The sequence below is a fragment of the Orycteropus afer genome, unplaced genomic scaffold, assembly GCF_000298275.1.
Source record: "Orycteropus afer afer isolate SDZICR_OR568_19922 unplaced genomic scaffold, OryAfe1.0 scaffold00083, whole genome shotgun sequence".
Classification (NCBI taxonomy): domain Eukaryota; kingdom Metazoa; phylum Chordata; class Mammalia; order Tubulidentata; family Orycteropodidae; genus Orycteropus; species Orycteropus afer.
The window spans coordinates 658,126-675,134 of NW_006921670.1; the positions used below are offsets into that span (position 1 = coordinate 658,126).

General features: G+C 53.3%; 1 protein-coding gene across 1 annotated transcript in view; it reads right to left on the reverse strand.

Moving 5' to 3' along the window:
- The window catches only part of TMPRSS6 (transmembrane serine protease 6), a 49,814-nt gene that overhangs the window by 29,988 nt on the left and 2,817 nt on the right, over positions 1 to 17,009 (reverse strand). The window contains exons 2-8 of the mRNA XM_007941632.2: positions 13,938 to 14,071; positions 12,377 to 12,444; positions 11,672 to 11,856; positions 11,342 to 11,383; positions 4,278 to 4,482; positions 1,133 to 1,269; positions 79 to 191 (exon numbers count right to left, since the gene is read on the reverse strand). Coding sequence (XP_007939823.1) covers positions 79 to 191; positions 1,133 to 1,269; positions 4,278 to 4,482; positions 11,342 to 11,383; positions 11,672 to 11,856; positions 12,377 to 12,444; positions 13,938 to 14,071 — 884 coding nt within the window. The remainder of the gene's footprint in view (positions 1 to 78; positions 192 to 1,132; positions 1,270 to 4,277; positions 4,483 to 11,341; positions 11,384 to 11,671; positions 11,857 to 12,376; positions 12,445 to 13,937; positions 14,072 to 17,009) is intronic.

Below are 17,009 nucleotides of genomic sequence, written 5' to 3' on the forward strand. Positions count from 1 at the left end.
CAAGAGCAGCAGGGAAGGAAGCCTGTGGGGTGCTTCGGGCAGAGGGTAGGCGGCAGGCAGGCAGGACGTGGGGCTCACCGTGAGATGCCAGGAGCAGTGGGTACTGGGTGAGTAGTAGCTGGGGAAGTATGGTGTGCTGAGGACGCCCTGCAGGTCCAGCCGGCCCTCCAGTGTCAGGTTTAACTCGCAGGCTGGGCCCAGAGAACAGCTCATTACACAAGGTCCCTCGGTCAGGGTCTCCGGCTGCACCTCCCGTGAGGTGCACCCCTGCCGTCGCTTGGCCGCCATCTTTGCCAATACCCGTCGCTATCTGCTACTATATCTGCCACCACTCCTACTACCACTCCTGCCCCTGCCACCACCCCTGACATCACCCCTATCACCACCCCTGCCACCACTCCTGGTAGCATTAGACTGTAAAGTATAGTGGTTGAATGTGACTGTGGGACCTTAAGCAAGTCGCTTGACCTCTCTGGGCCTCAGTGTCCTCATCTGTGACATGGAGCCCATCATAATGCATACCTCTTAGGGTCCTTGAGCAGATTAGACATAAAACGTTCAAACTGCCTGGCATGTACTAAGTGCACAGAAAACGCTAGTAGACCAGTTGCACCGCACTTGACAGTTCAACAAATGAATTCCAACTGTTGGAGCCTCAATTCCGGGAAGCAGAAAAAGAGGGAGAGTTGCTCCCCTTCCCACAGATGAGGAAAGGTTGGCTGAGATCACGCAGTGAGTGGACAGGGACCCGAAGCAGGACTCCCCTCAGCTGCTCCAGCCACCTCCCTCCGGAGCTCCTCAGCCGCCTCCCCCAGAACCAGGGTCAGAGACTCCCAGGGCCCCTCGTCAGCCTCAGGAAGCCCCAAATGGCAGGCAGCACCCCAGTAGGGCCAGGAAGAGGTTGCCCAGGAAAGGGGGCGGCAACTGAGGAGGAAGGAGCAGTGGGAGGTGGGAGGCTGAGGCGCGAGGGGAAGATGAGGAAAATGAGAGAGGAGGGAAGAGGGAGTCAAGGGTCTCAGACAGAGCGACTTCCAGAAACTTCTCCTTCTCAGCCCTGTCCCCAATTAGGCAAAGAAGGTAAAGGCACACCCACAGGTATGTCCCCCTCCCCCCGGCCCTCTGAGCCCCTCACCCTGGAAGGCCACGGGCTGCACGGAGAGCATGAAGGGGTCATAGTAGCTGTGTAGACCTTTCTTCCAGACCACAGCCATGACGGCGCCCGAAGCCAGCACCTCCACCACCGGCTCCTGGCGGCTGCAGCCATAGACCCTAGTGGAACAGAGAAGGGGGGCAGGGCGTGCTGTGGCCTGGGAAGGTCCGGGAGGGCATGCAGTCAGAGTGGAGCAAAGTAGAGCGGGCTGGGAGTCTGTACACCTAGGTTCCGGGCCCTGTTCTGTGGCCAGTTCATAGGCAAGTCTCTTCTCTCTCAGTCCCAGGGGATTGTGGTCCAGGCCAGCTCCAAAGGTCAAGGGAGGCCAGAGATCAACCAGAGGTCTAGAGCTTACAGTTGGGCTGTGGTGCCTGGCTCTAGTCCCACAGCCTTGCCCAACCAGTAGACGAGACTGGCTCCTGTAAGGACCATCCCCTCTGCTGACCACACCCTGACTCTGGGGCCTTCACCTGGGCCGGGACACAAGGAAGGTCTGTGCCCCCAGAAATCCACTCAGAGCTTGGTACCTGGGAAGCTCAGAACAAATAATGTCATCTTAGAATTCTAATCCAACAGAGAGTCAGCGGAAAAGAGAGTAACCCTCAATGAGCTGGCTCAACACAGGGGCTGCAACAAAGGGCTCACCCACAGCATCCACTGGGAGGGTGCTGTAGGACCAGACAGCGTTCCGTTCTGTTCATGAGACTGCTGTGAATCAGAACTGCCTTGATGGCGCCTAACAACACCAGTCCACAGTGTCAGGCTGGGAGCTCTTCAGTGTGTTGTGGTCCATCCTCTTAGTTTACAGATGGGGCAGCTGAGGCTCAGGTATTTGCCAAGGCTCCACCACCAACCCATGGCAGAGAGCGTACTGAGCGCTGCCTGGGACAATGCCTGGGGCCCTCCCACTATGCAGCGCTCCCAGACCTTCCCCTCTCAGGGGGTGGAGTCCTCAGGTTTACTCCCCTCGGGGGGTGGTGCCCCCAGATCTCCCCCTCTCACTGTGGTGTCCCCAGATCTCCCCTCCCAGGGGGTGGTGTCCCCAGGCCTCCCCATCTTTGGCTGTGGCGTCCAAGCTTTCCCTTCACCCTCTCACTGCCCTCCATCAAACTTCCCATTGTCCCTGACAGAACTCCCAGAGTCCTAATCCGAAGGACCAGTTCACAGGAGGTTGGTGACCCTATCTTCCCAGAGAAAGCAAGCCCACCTCCGGCAGCAGTGTACTGCAGGCCCACTAGGCCCAGCCGTAGGACCTTGGAGGAGGGAGTGGGCTGAGGGAGGTGCTGGAGGCACTTGGCCAAGGCCTTCCTGAGGGCCTTCCTATAGCTCACAACCCGCACCGTGGACACCTCTCACAGCCTGCAGCCTGGCAAATGAGTGAAGTGAGTAATTCTCAGGGGTCTCCCATGGCTGGGCCTAGTGTTGAAGGGTCCAGGGCTGGGCATTTCCCCTGGCCTCTTGCCTCAGCTCTTCCAGGGCAGGAAGGCAAGTTTTCTGACCCCTCCTACCCCCATCACCATGGCTGCTGGTTCTCCTTTGTCCTGATTTTATCCTCATTGGTTTGTTCTTTCTGCTTGGTGTGAAGTCCCTGGGACCAGGGTCTCCCTCTGCACCCCACCCCTCCATCACACACACACACACCCCTTCCCTCTCATCTCCCCCTGGAGGCGGAGGTAAGCTGTTAGAGCTAAGAGGGCCCTGGAGGCACCCTGAAATGGGGGCTTCAGCTTTTATTGTTGGTGCTTTGTCTTACTGTATTTACTCAGCAACAGTACCCTTGTAGCAAATATGTTCCAGAATCTCCCCAAGTCCGGTGAGTGGAATACTCAGAAGCCAGCCACATGGTTAAAGGTACACGGGGGTCCCACTTGCTCCGTTTTCCTATCGCCACCAAAAACCAGTAGTTCTGGGGTGCAGGTTTGAGGACCCCACTCTTATCTAACTTCACCATTTTAGACCTCTGAGACATAGGTGGGGAGGAGCGGGCTGGGGCCACAGGGAGAAGCCCCAGGGGAAGCCCATAAGTGCCCCCACCCTCCTAGCCTGAAAACCAGATGGTATCTGGGCTTGCTGCATTTCTGAGAGCCCTCTGGGAACCCAGCCTGGGCACAGCCCAGTCTGAGGTCACTCGTGGTGGCACCAAATAAGCGTGCAGCCTGCAGCCCTGGGGGTGGGGCAGGGGTGGGAGCCTTCATCTAGATCCACCTCCAGGCCTGGTCTTGATCTGCACACTCAGATCCCAACCCCTCCCCCCAGAAGGTGGGCGGGTCCCAAGCAAGAGAGGAGGTGCCAGCCCAGAGCCTGGCATGAAGCAGGTGACCTATCAGTGATGACTCAGAGTGCTGTCACCCTGAGTATCTTTCCACACCTCCTACGGAGCCCTTTAAGCTCACCACTCCTCTTCCGGACCTGTGGGGAGACAGCCAGGCTCCTGGAGTCTCAAAGCTATTTCCACTCTCCCTGCCACCATCTACCCTGTGACCCTAGTCACTTCTGCACTCCACCACCATATCCCACATCCTAAAGCCCACTCTTCTACTCAAGAACTTTCAATAGCTCCCCGCTTACCCTGTTAGTCCAAATTGTTCCTGGCACTCAAGGCTCTTTGTGATCCAGCCTCGACCAGATAATATACAATGATAGTAACAATGACCAGCATTTGCTGGGCGTCCACTGTGTGCAAGAATCTTGGCACAGATGGTCTGATTTTAATTCTCATAATAACACTACAAGGGAAGCATGATTGTCCACATGTCATGGGTGAGGAAACAGGCTGAGGAAGGCACAGTGACTTGCCTTGGAGTATACAGCTAGGAAGACTGCCAGTCAGGGCCGCCAGTTTCTCAAACATTCCAATAAGCATGTGGCCTCCCAGCGCTGACCTTAGGTGTTCCCTAGTACAACTTTTTTGTTACAGATGGGAAAACTGAGGCTCAGGAAGGCCCCACAATACAGCCATTTCCAGTTTTCTCTCACTGGAAGCTAATCACACTGTCTCCCTGATACCCAGGTCCAAGGTCACACAGCTCCTTGTTTTAGAATGCTGGGTCTGATCTTTGATCCCACATGACCCACCTCCATCCTAGGAGTCCCCACCCTACCCCGCCCTGCGTTCCCTGGGACTTACGAGGTGATGAGCCTCTTCTCCAGGGGCCCAGCCACATCGTACATGGCCAGCCGGTCCCGGCACTCGGCCAGCATCCACTCAAGTCGGAGTTTGAGCATGAGATCCTGGGGGCCCTGCAGGTGCCACAGGCAGCTGGAGGCCAGGTTGTCGGGCGCCTTCAGGCGGAGCACCTGGCCCTGGCCCACGTAGCTGTAGCGGTAGCAGCCTGGAAGGGGGAGATGGACAGGTGCCCTGGCCCTTGCTAGCTGAGAGGAGAGCCGGGCTCTGCAGGGGCCTCACTCAGGCAAGGGTGGGGCAGGGACAGCAGCCAGACGGGGTCAGCCCAGACATGCTAGGGCCCATCCTTCTTTTCCCTGTGGCTTTCCCTGAGGTCCAGTCTCCTCATTCATTCATTCACTGGTTCCACCACTCATTCAGTTAACAGACACTCAAAGTCCTCCATGCCAGGCAAGTGCCAAGATAAAGATCCGATTACTTCCCATGGGGATGCTGAGGACAGGCTAGGAGACAGATACAGAAACAGGTAATAATAGGTCAGAAGGTGAGGCCTTCAAACTGACCTGCAGATCAGGGAAGTCCTGGGGTCACAGCTCAGGCAGAGGCCAGAGGCCAGGGCAAGCAGAACTTCGAGGGGTCTGAGCACAAGGTGTCTACAACAAGAGGTGATGCCAGGGAAGAAAGCAGGGCCCAGATCATGCCCAGGAGAGGTACTGCTTTGTCCTGCAGCCCTGGAGAGCCATGGAGGGTTAAGCAGGCCTGGGGCTGGTCTGCTTGGGATCACAGAGGCTCCTGGGAGGCCAGTGAGGCAGCTTGTGCAGTAAATGAGAAGGGTTGGAGGCTTCACCTCAGGATGTGTTATGCATTACATTGTGTCTCCCCAAAATGTGACTCAAAATTCCAACCCCTGTACCTACAAATATGGCCCTGCTGGGAAATGGGGGTCTTCTTTAGTTCTGTTGATGAGATCATATCGGAGCTAGGTGGGTCCTAAGCCCAATCACTTTTGAGTTATAAAAAGAGCAGCACAGACTCAGGGAGCAGACAGATGCCAAGGGCAGCAAAGAACACCAAGGAATGCGGAAGAGTTATGGAAGTTACCGCAATCTAGGAAGAAGGAATCAACACGGCTGAGAGCCTAATTTGGACTTTCAGCCTCCACAACTGTGAGAAAATACATTACAGTTCTTTTAAGCCGCTCCCTTGTGACATTTCCTTAGGATAGCACTAGGTAACTAAGAAAGGTGGGGAGAAGGGAATTATTCGTGAGGGCTCCAGAGGCAGCCCCAGGGAGAGGAGGTGAATTTTGAGCGGAATGAGGAGGAAGCAAGTTGCACTTACTGAGTTCATGGTACATGCAGCCCTGGGCTGAGCGCTCTACACACAGCACCTCATTCAAGGCTCACAACAACCCCGGGGAGACGTTCTCAGCCACTGCCCTCGCCCCAGACCTGGGGCTGGCTAGACCTGGCTTCACCGAGTCTCCACCCAGCGTCTCCTGAGCCTTGGTTTTCTCCTCTGTTCTTGCAGGGTGGTCACAGGCTTAGGCGTGATGCCTATTAGAGTGCTCAGCACAGTGCCTGGCACACAGTAGGTGCTCAGTAACTGTAGTGACTGTTCTCCTCTGGATGGCCAGGGTGAGTGGGAGAAGGTGGAGGAGCTAGGGAGAAAGTTGTGGCTTATCACCCTTCTGTGACCCTGATTGAGGCTCAGACCTAGCCGGTCTCATTGGCTGCCCCACTTCACACCTCCTTCTGCATCACACAGACACACCTGCCCACACGGCCACACCCACACACACCAGCTGTGGCTCTTCTCCTACCCTTAAGCCATTAGCTTTGTGTCAAGTGCTGGCAGCTGCAGAACAGTGCCTCCCGGACCACTCACTCATTCAAAATACTTGTTGAGCACCTGCTATGTGTTTGGGAGCTCTGGTAGCATAGTGCCTAAAGCACTTAACTACTAACCAGAAGGCTGGCGGTTCAAACCCACCAGCCACTCCTCAGAAGGAAGATGGGGCAATCTACTTCCATAGTGATACTGCCTCAGAAACCCAAGGAGGGGTCACTATGAGTCAAGTCCGACATGAAGGTACATAACAACAGCTATGTGTTTGGTCCAGACACCAGGGACCAGCAGTGGACAGACAGACAAATATCCTCTCCTGTGGAACAGACAGTATCCTTTATAACTGTCATAAACCTGCAAAGCAGTGAGGTTGGGTGATCTGCTAGGAAAGGATAGGGGTGTGGGACTGAACCCTGGACCTGGGAGACAGCCTGGTGTGTGCACACTCTGCACTAGTCCCAGCACGGCCACACGTCAGCTGTGTGACTCCGGGGGAGTTGCTTAGCTACTCTGAACTCTGGCAAACAGATACAATAACAGTTTCTGTCCCACCTCTGTTTCCGGGTGCTCTGAGGATCAACGAGGGAATGAAAGAGTACACGCTTTGACCCCTGGCCATCTTGACTCCAGCAGGGAGCTGGCCTCCCCAGGGAGGGACCTCTGACCCTTGCTGGGACTTCTGCTTCAGCCAGCAGCTCAGAGAGGTACCTGGCTGTTCCTAGGTGTTTGTGTTCTTTAAATCTTGCTCCATGGGGATGCTTTGATTTTTACCATTTTAGTGATTACTTTTCTAAACAACTTGATTTATTTCGTTGTTGTTGGCAATCTACACAGCAAAACACCCACCAATTCAACTGTTTCAACAGCTACGCTTCAGTGACATTGATGGGCTTCGGAGGCGGTAAATCTTTACGGAAGTAGATTGCCCAGTCTTCCTTCAGTGGAGTGGCTGGTGGGTTTGAACTGCTGCCTTCTGGTTAGCAGTCAAATGCCTTAGGCACTAGGCCACCAGAGCTCCTTGCCCCCTTGGGTTCCTCTAATCTTTGGAGTTGCTGTTGTCAATTTGCTCCCATGTAGATAGATCTTAAAAAAGGACAATGCTCAAGGCAGAGTTTTTTTTTTTTTTTTTTTTTCTGGTTACACTAAACTATTGCTTGGTCTTAAGAAGACTTTAGGGGATATTTTTGGTTTAAGGTTTAAAGGGCAATGATTTCAGTGATCCACCCTCCATGGCTCCAGAAAGTCTGGAGTCTGTGACAATGTGGAACTCTGTTCTGCATTTCCCCCCTTTTGATCAGGATTTAATGATTACTTTTCTTTGTAGGCTAATTAAGTGGAGATGAGTGTGCTGGTCTCTGAGGTTAACAGAGGCACAACTTTGGGGGGGTCTGGCATTCACACATTCCTCTCTTCCCGCCTTTTCTCACCCTGTTCCCTCTGCCCGGAGTTCCCTTTCTCCCTTCTGGATTGGACAGATTCCTACCTGTCCCTAGGCCTGAGTCTGATGCCCCTTCCTCCATAAAGGCTTCCTGGATCCCCAAGTCAGAAGCAACTCCTCTCCCCTGTGGGTTCCCAGCACTCTGGGCTGGGCCTCTAGAGGCATGTCCCTTCCCCACCTTGGCTTACAATGTACCCCTGGTATCCTGCTCTCTCCCAGGGGCAGAACGATTCCCTCTCTCAGGCATCCCTGGGGCCTCTATTCTAGCACCAGGCTGGTGTAGTGAGGATCTGTTTATGCATCTGTATTGCCCATGGGGCTCTGAGTTCCTCTGAGGGAAGGGATGAGGACATGGGTGTGGACAAGGGCTTGGCATCGAAGTGCTCAAAACGTCTTCTGGGTGGGTCTGTATTGTCAAACTGCCTCCGTGGGCTGAGATCTGGGTGGTAAAAGGGCTCTAGGTGTGCGCTGAACCTACTGAGTTAGTGCAAAGCAGCTGCCAGAACGTGGAACATGTGGACATGGCATAGGCAAGGACAATACGGAGGTCCTTCCCAGACTCCAAGGGTCAGGGCAACGTGTGTGCCAATGAGGTGTGGGTGCACACATGAGCACACAGGCAGGTGCACGCAGGAAGGTCGCTGGGGTGGGGCAGGATGGGGTAGGGCAGGGCAGGGCAGGATGGTGGCAGTTTCAATAACTAGGTGCCTGTCCCTCCCTTTTTACCAGTTTCCTCTTCCCTTGTCCCCTTCTGCAGCCACTGCATGGCTGGCCCTAAGGGGCACCCCCTGGCTGACAGAGCTGTCAGAGGGTCCTGTGAATGGCTGTGATCTTCAAAGGAAGACAAATAGGGAAAAGCCCAGGTCTGCACTTGCAGAAGCCCGTCCTTAAAGGAGCACAGGCTCTCTCTGGACTCTGGGCTTTGGACACCAGGCCCAAACTGGGACGGCCGGCATCGGGGGTTACTGCCTTCTTTGTTTCCACTGTGTTCCTGAGGGGTGCACCTGGCCATCTGCATGTCCACCGCCTCCTGGGGGTTCTAACTGAAATCCAGATCCCTGCTTCCAGCCCCACCCCGGGATCTGAGTGGGCGGGGTATATGTGCTTTGCAATCTAACCAGCTTCCCAGGGGTTCCTGCTGGACCTCAGAGGCGCTGGAGAATCACCCTGTAAACACAGCTGAGAGGAAATGCAGGGACCTGTGGAAACCACCTTCCCAGTGATAGGAATTCACTACCATCGAGTTGATTTTGACTCATAGGGACCCTCACTGGGTTTCCAAGGCTGTAAATCTTTACAGACGCAGACTGCCTCATCTTTCTTCCACTGAACAGCTGGCGGGGGGGCGGTTTCAAACCTCTGACCTTTTGGTTAGCAGCCTAATGCCTTAACCATTGCACCACCAGAGCTCCTTAGTGATAAGAAAGTTATCCCCAAATCAAACAAACAGATGCCTGTGGTGAGAGCCCTTCCAGTGCCACCGAGAGCAGGATTCTCAAGAAGGAACTCCTTAGGGACCCTCCTGGGGAGGTAGAGGGACCCAAACTATTTTTGTAATAATTCTAAGAGACCTTGTTTGCTTTTTCCACCTCACTCTCTCGTGAACGCACACTGGAGCTGTCCGGAGCTCTGTGACGTTGACGTCACTGCAGACTGAGCGCCAAACCAGGAGGAGCCCAGCTGTCCCCTCAGGAGCCCAGCACCACAGAAACCTATGGAAATGGACAACAGGCGGCTCTCCAGACTCAAGATCTCTGATTTGGAAAGCAATTATTTGTATAAAAATATGCTGTTTCTGTTACTGTGTTGTTATTTGTGATGATTCTATCTGTCTACGCATCTTCTTATTGTTTTAAAAATAAATGAAGAAGTAGTTTTCATTTCTGAGATAAATGTCGGTGTCTATCACCTGCATTAACAAAAGCTCTTGGGGACCTCAGTCATTTTGAGAAGCATCGGGAAGTCCAGAGACCAAAATGTTTGAGAATCACTGCCCTTGAGCAGGGGTCAGTGAAGTTTTGGTAAAGGGCCAGAGAGTGAAGATTTTAGGCTTTGTGAACTAAAAATCAAACGAGGCTATCTATTATTATGCAAGTACTTCTACAATGAGAGAGAGAGAGAGGGAAAAAAAAAAAAAACCACAAATTTGTTCTTCAATCATTTAAAAAATATAAGCACCATTCTTAGCTCCTAGGCTGTGGGCCAGATTTGGCCAAGCTCTGTCTTAGAATGTTGTCTGTTTGACTTACTACGGGCTACTGATTAGGTCCTAGACTGTTGAGTTAGATGTTAACTTTCAAAAGCCTGATAAACTGTAAATGATTTTGATTAGGTTGACAAGATAGCCTCCGAAGTTATAGTTTCATTGTCCGGTGGGACATTAACCGTTGGGATCTAATTTTGTGATCTCCTCCCAGCATTCCTTCTTCATGGACTGGGGAGAGAGGTCCCTGGGAGGCTCACACAGTTTTCGTTCCTCTCCTAACCTAAAGGCTGGCAATATGAAACCACCCAGCAATGCCGTGGAAGAAAGGCCTGGCAGTCTTCTTCTGAGAAGGTTAGAGCCAAGAAAACCCTTTGGAACACAGTTCTGCTCTGTAGCACGTGGAGGTGACATGAACTGGAATCAACCTGACAGCAGTGAGTTTAGTTTTTCTGGTTGGTAGATGGCTAGAGAGCTAGAGAGATGATACATAGATAATACATAGATGATAGATGGATAAATCGTAGATGGGTTGACAGAAATACGGATGATAGAGGATAGAGAAATGACAGAGTAACCTGTTTCTTGCATTCTCCTTTGAACCAGTTTTACCTCCTACTGGTTTCCTCATTAACGAGTTAAATACATCCTTGACATGTGCTCACTTTATCTTTGTATAAGAACCAGGATTTTAAATTTTTAGAAATCATACTTTGACCCCAGCACTTCCATCCACCAAGGAAGTAAGAGTTTGACTGCAGGCTGGGAGGTCAGAGAAGGTATAACCAGGATTTAAATTCTGCCTCCATCTGTGGGAGGGGGCTGAGGACTCTCTCCCTACCTCTGCTCTGGAGAGAAACTCTTGATAACGTCAGAGGTATCTGAGAATCAGGGGCTTGTGCTCAGGGGTCATGGAACAGCAGCACAGATGGAGCAGTGCACGGCTCTAGGGTGGCAGGTCACACAGACGGTGTGGACAGTGCACCCTGGCGTTGTGCAGCATGGTGGCCTTGGTGGTGCTCTGCTTAGGCTCTGGGCCTCTCGGAGAAAGCAAGGGGCTCCGGCAGGGGCACCAGGGTGGTGGCAGGAAGGGAGTCAGAGAGGGCAGACCAGCCTGGCTGAGAAAAAGAAGGAAAAGGTGGGGCAAGTATCCTTGAATGTGATGGAAATGTTACCCCCGAGAGGCCACGTCTTAAGCCCAAAGTGATGCTATACCTTGAATTGGCAAGATTATTTTCAACTGTCAGGGGAAAAGGTGGTGGGTGGGCAAGTTGAATTCAATGATAGATGACCATGTTTATGTACAACTAAACCCACTGGTCACCCTCACACAGGGCACCCAGGCATACCATGTACATGACACCCACACATGTGGACACTCATGCAGGACACACCCTCCCCTCCGCCACAGGCCCGAGCCTAGCAGGACCCCCTCAAGGTGGCACCCCCAGGTGAGTTCAGGCCAGGACTCCTGGTACCCACCTCCCACGGAAATCACTTGGCCCCTGACCCTCCACCAAGCCAAGAAAAACACCAACTCAAAAGAAAAGAGGGAGGAAAACAGAAAAAGTAGCGTACCCAGCGTGGAATTCAGTGCAACTATGTCTTTCACGCTGGCCTCTGTTCAAAACAAAACGAAACAAAACACATAGAAATAAAAATAAAATAAATAAAGTAAAAGAAAAAAACATTAAAATAGAGCCAGCCTTGTCTGACACTTACCGACTGTCTCTACCCCCCCCACACACACACCCCACCCCCTGGCCCTCTGGCCTGGCTCCTGGTCACTCAGACTCGAGGGTCCCCTCTGAGAGCACCCGGGGTCCTAGCGGCCTTCCCAGGCCTTGCCTTCAGCTTGTCTGCCCGGGCACGCCAGGCCGACCGCATGTTCCCCGCCCCAGTACTGACCCAGGACCACCAGACCCTCGGCGTCCACCTCGTACTCGGCCCTGTAGGGAGCGGCAGCTGAGCTGTTGGCCGTGGACAGCAGCTCCTCCACCAGCAGGGCCTGCACCACCTCTGGGCCCAGCATAGGTCGGCGGTACTCGGGAATTTGTAGGATGAACCAGAAGAAGCAGGTGAAGGGTCCATCCCTAAGACAGGCAAAGAGAGAGGGGCTGGGGAAGGAGCTGGAAGTCTGGCCCCTGCCGGCCCCTGCTCCCAGGGGCAGAAAACCAGCTAGTCTCAGACTTACTGAGTGCTTACTGCATCCCAGGTGTTGTTCATGGTCTCTACAGGGCCATTTTACAGGTGAGGAAACCGAGGCACAAGGGGGTAAGTTGCCCTGGACCACATTGTAAATGGCAGATCCGGGCTATGAACACAATGGTGGACCCCAGGGCCCCTGCTCTTACATCACTCCCACGGCCTCAGAGACAATGTGCCACGCCATCTATAAGCACATAACATCCAGCTCTGTCAGGTTACTCATTGCTGAGATGAGGAAACCAAGCTCAATGAAGGGAAGCCAAACACAAGAAGACAAATCCCCCCATGCCTCAGTTTCCCCATTTCTAAGTGGAGGCATTGCATCAGAAGTCTACAGGGTGTCCCACCACCCTTTGAGTCTGGGGCTATAGCAGGGGGTAAGGCAGGGAGCTTGGGGTGACTCACCCAAAGGAGTAGACGGAGCTGGAGTTGTAGTAAGGACCGAGACGGGTGCTGGCAATGAGCTCTCGGAGCTTTGAAGAAGAAGAACCTCCATGGTGAACCTGCCCGGGGCAGACAGCCCCAAGCACCTTTCTACCTGGGCATCCCTGGCTCCTCCCGGCAGCCCTGCAGAAGCCCCTAGCAGTGGGGAGGCTCTCCTGGGTCACCCAGTGGTCAGTGGCCAAGGCACCAGCTTCACACCCATTCCACCCTTTTGTTTCCTCCCACACACAGCCAGGCACTGCTCCACTGCAACTCTGGCTTCTACCCCAGCACCTGTGGCTTTCTTTCTCCCTCTGTGAACTTGACTCTGAAAAGTCCACTCAGCTGCTGAGTGCCCTTCCTTGTCTCCCTGAAGTGGCCTCTGGCACAGCCATTGATAAGGAAATCTGCTGGGTGGTCTGTGCACGTTTTCAGTTACGGTACTGATGGCAGGACCAGGTGATAGATGTGTGTGCATAAAGCTCTTTGAACAGCATGGAGATGATGTCCACATGGTCGTCTTTCTTGCCCCACCCAATGAGGCAGGCCCAGTGACCATTAGATCCACTTTCCAGATGAAGAAACAGAGACTTTAGATCATGTCCCTAAGTCAAGGACATGAGGCAAGTGGGTGAGAGTTTATCTGAAGGTGATTGCAGGAAACACTGGTTGGGAAGTGAGGAAAGGAGATGGGGAAGAGGGGTAGCCAATAGGGGCTATTAATGAGCAGGTTAGAGCTGTAGGCAACTGAGGCTCAACCCACCAAGGACCTCTGGGAGCTGACGTGAGCATCCTCAGAATTGCCTCACCACCAAAGGCCAAGGAGCCCGGGGTGTTTACCCACCAGCTCGCACCTCTCATTGGCTGAGTGTTGCTCCTGGGCACATGAACTCCCAACCCCTCTGGTCTGCTGGGCGGAGTGTGGCCCTGTGGCTGCGAGAAGCAAGGGCTTACAGCAGGAAGTCCACCCCAGCAATCAGCCATCACCACGTAGGGAAGGTGAGTGCCCAGGGATGTGGGTGGGGCCTCGCATCCTCGGATGCACTGTGCTCACTTTCCTGAAGTCACACTTCTAGCAAATAGCCCAGCAGGATTTAATTCAAGTGCCTTTGATACGAGAGCCCATTAACTTTCTACCCTGTACCAGGTCCCCCTTCTCAATATTTCCCCCATCATGCCTAGAACATGCCTAGATGTCATATCATGCCTAAATATCATGCTTGGTAAAGTAGGGGTCAACAAAAAAGGGGAAGGCCCTCAACAAGATGGATTGACACAGTGGCTGCAACGATGGGCTCAGGCATAGCAAGGATTGTGAGGCTGGTGCAGGACCAGGCGGTGTTTCGTTCTGTTGTCTATGGGGTCGCTATGAATCAGAGCCGGCTGGACTGCACCTAACAAGGACAACATGCCCAGAACAGGGCCGTGCTCCCAGTGAGTGCTCTGCATGGACCGAGCAATTGGCTTGGTATGATCAGACTCCTCCCCTCTCCCTCCTAGCCTCTCCCTCCGCCCCCCTCCCAACCCCTCCATCCTTCCCTACCATCCTCTGGGCTTTGGCAGTTTCGCTGCGGAAGGCACTGGACTCTCGGCGGGCAAGGTCCTGGGAGAAGTGGCGATTGAGCACCCGGAGGCTGCCTGAGTACACCTGGCTGACCGTCACCTCCGCCTTGTACCCTGCCCGGAAAAGAGCCGGCAGGGTTAGCCAAGGGAACAGACAGGAAGGGCTCCTGTCCTCCCATGCCTTCTCCTGCCACTTGAAACCCTCAGCTCAGCCTCAGAGTCCTGAACCCCAAGACTCCATCCTTTTTTCAATGTCATTGTCACCTAAAGTTTATTTGATGCTAAATTGGCCCAAAGTGCCTGGGAGGAGAGGGGTCCCCAGATGGATGATGTCCTAGTCAGAAGAGGCTGACACGGTGACCGGTCCAGGACACAGAGGATATGAAGGCCTGGAAACCCACATGGGCGCAGCAGTGGTGGGTGGGACAGGTATTACTCCAACATCATGTAGGCTCCACCTGTGAGGAGTGCCACTAAGAGAAACACAGGGTGCTTCTGAGATGAGATGACAGAAACCTGTCCTGGACTGGGATGACCTTAGCACTGAGGTACGAGGACTGAGAAAGTAAACTGAGAAAAGGAAAAGGAAAGAAGTGCCTTCTAGGCAGAGGGGACAGCATGAGCAAAGGCCCTGAGCAAGAAGGGCCATGGCAAGTTGAGAGGTTAACTACCTGTTTGGTTGGAGCTGTCAGAAATGGGAACGGTGGTGCAGCAAGAGGCTAGGGTGTCAGTCGGGCTGGGCTGAGCAGGCCCTTAAGAGAGGATTTTGATCTTTACTCAGTGAGCGAGGGAACCCACGAAAGAGTTAGAATTAAGGGTAATGTCATCAGATTTCCATTTTGTTAAAGCTCGGTTTGGGCTGGTTTATAGAGTGTGGATCCATAGCCCTGGTTTAGACTCGTTTCTATTCATTGATTCATTCATTCAACCTGCATTGATTGACAACTTACTATTTGCAGGTACTGGTCTAAAGTACCTGGGACCAGGTCAGTATAACAATGATCAAAACAATAAAGAAAAAAAAAAAAAAAAAAAAGCTCTTAAGAGTTCATAGTCCAGCAAGGAAGACAGATAACTAACCACAGACACAGACTATAACCTGTCAAAGCGGGAAGTGCTGTTGGATAAGGGGCTGGACAGGGTTGCAATTACAAACGTGGAGGCCCAGGAAGAAGACAGAGCCAGCTGTGTGGATGTGCTCCAAGGGAGAGAGCATTCAGGCAGCGGGACTGGCATGTGCAAAGGCCCCAAGCAAGCTTGCCTGGCGTGTTTGAGGAACCCCAAAGAGCGAGCAAGAGGAAGAACAGGGAGAAGTGAGTTGGAGTCTGGGGGTGACGGAAGGCCCCATAAGCCCCAGAGGACTTCAGTTTTGACTCTGAGAGAGATGGGAGCTGTGTGTGTGTGTGTGTGTGTGGGGGGGGGGTTAATGATTTCATTTCCTTTATAAACTGATTTCTCTGCTACTGTATTGAGAATAGACTTGAAGGTGGCAAGGACAGGAGCAGGGAGACCAGTGAAGAGGCCACTGTAGCTGTCCAGATGAGGGATGAGGGGGTGATAGGGTGATAGAGGCCTGGACCAGGCTGTGGTTGTGGAGAGGGCAAGAAGTGATTGTTGTTGTTGTTGTTGTTATGTGCCGTCGAGTCGGCCCCAACTCATAGCAACTCCTCCTTGGGTTTCCGAGGCAGTATCACTATGGAAGTAGGATTGCCCAACCTTCCTTCCGAGGAGTGGCTGGTGGGTTTGAACCGCCAGCCATCTGGTTAGCAGGCAAGTGCCTTAGCCACTATGCTACCAGAGCTCCCAAGAAGTGATTAGATTCTGGATATATTTTGAACTTAGAGATTATCAGGGTTGGTAGCAAATTGGGGGTAGTATATAGGAGAAAAAGAAGCTCTGGTGGTGTAGTGCCTAAGGTATTTAACTGCTAACCAGAAGGCTAGCAGTTCAAAACCACCAGCTACTCCATGGAAGTAAGACTGGACAGTCTACTTTCAAAAAGATTTACTGCCCCGGAAATCCAGTGGGGGTCTCTATGAATTGGAATGGACTCAGTGGCATTGAATTTTTTTTTTCAACATATATATAGGAGAAAGGAGTCCTCAGATGGTGCAAATGGCTATTGCTCTCAAAGGTTGGAGGTTCAAGTCTTTCCAGAGGCACCTCGGGAAAAAGGCCTGGAGATCTTCTTCTGAAAAATCAGCCATTGAATCCCTGTGGAGCACAGTTCTGCTCCGACCCACACAAGGTTGCCATGAGTCCTAGTGGACTCAAGGGCAACCAGTTTCCTGCTAGAGGAGGAAAAGAGGGCTAAGGGAGGAGTGCCAGGAAGGAGGAAAGGGCCCCACCAGGGGCACAGGTTTGGAGAAGACAGGGGTTGCAACCAGAACATGTGGGGTGCGAGCGGCTCCGTGCACCTCTGGAGGAGCAGGGCTCCAGGTTTAGAGTCTGGAGCTCAGGGGAGAGGCCCTGGCTGGAAATGCAAATTCGGGAATCCTCAGGGTGTGAGAGACTTTTAGATGAAGCCCCAGGGATGAGATCATTGCAAGTAGCTGAAGGCGAGGGAGAGGCCTCCTCCGAAGACATTGGGGGGAACAGAAAACCCTGCAGCAGAGTGGGGTGGGGAGACAGGGTTTGGAGGTGGAGGCTGTGGGGAAAGGGGTGGAGTCCAGTGCGTGGATGGTCAGGTTCCTGGAGGACACAGAACTGGCCTTTGGATTTAGCAACATGGCATCACTGGCAGCCTTGCTAAGGGTGCCTGAAGCTGGGGAGGGAGAGCCAGACCGGGGAGGGTCCCGGAGAGACTAAGGGTGGACGTGGAGGCAGCAGCGTGGACAGAGTTTCTCGGGAGGAGTTTGCTGCCTAGGGGAGAAGGGGAGTCAGGGTGTTGAGGGGGAGGATGCTGGCTGTAGGAGCAGTGAGCATGTTGGATGGAAGTGGTGCTGGGCCATGGTGTGGCGGCCAGAGGGGCTGGGACCCGGTACCTGGAGGAGGCTGGCTTTGAGTGGGATGTGGGGGCAGCTGGAAGGTGTGTGGTGGGGTCTCTGGGACT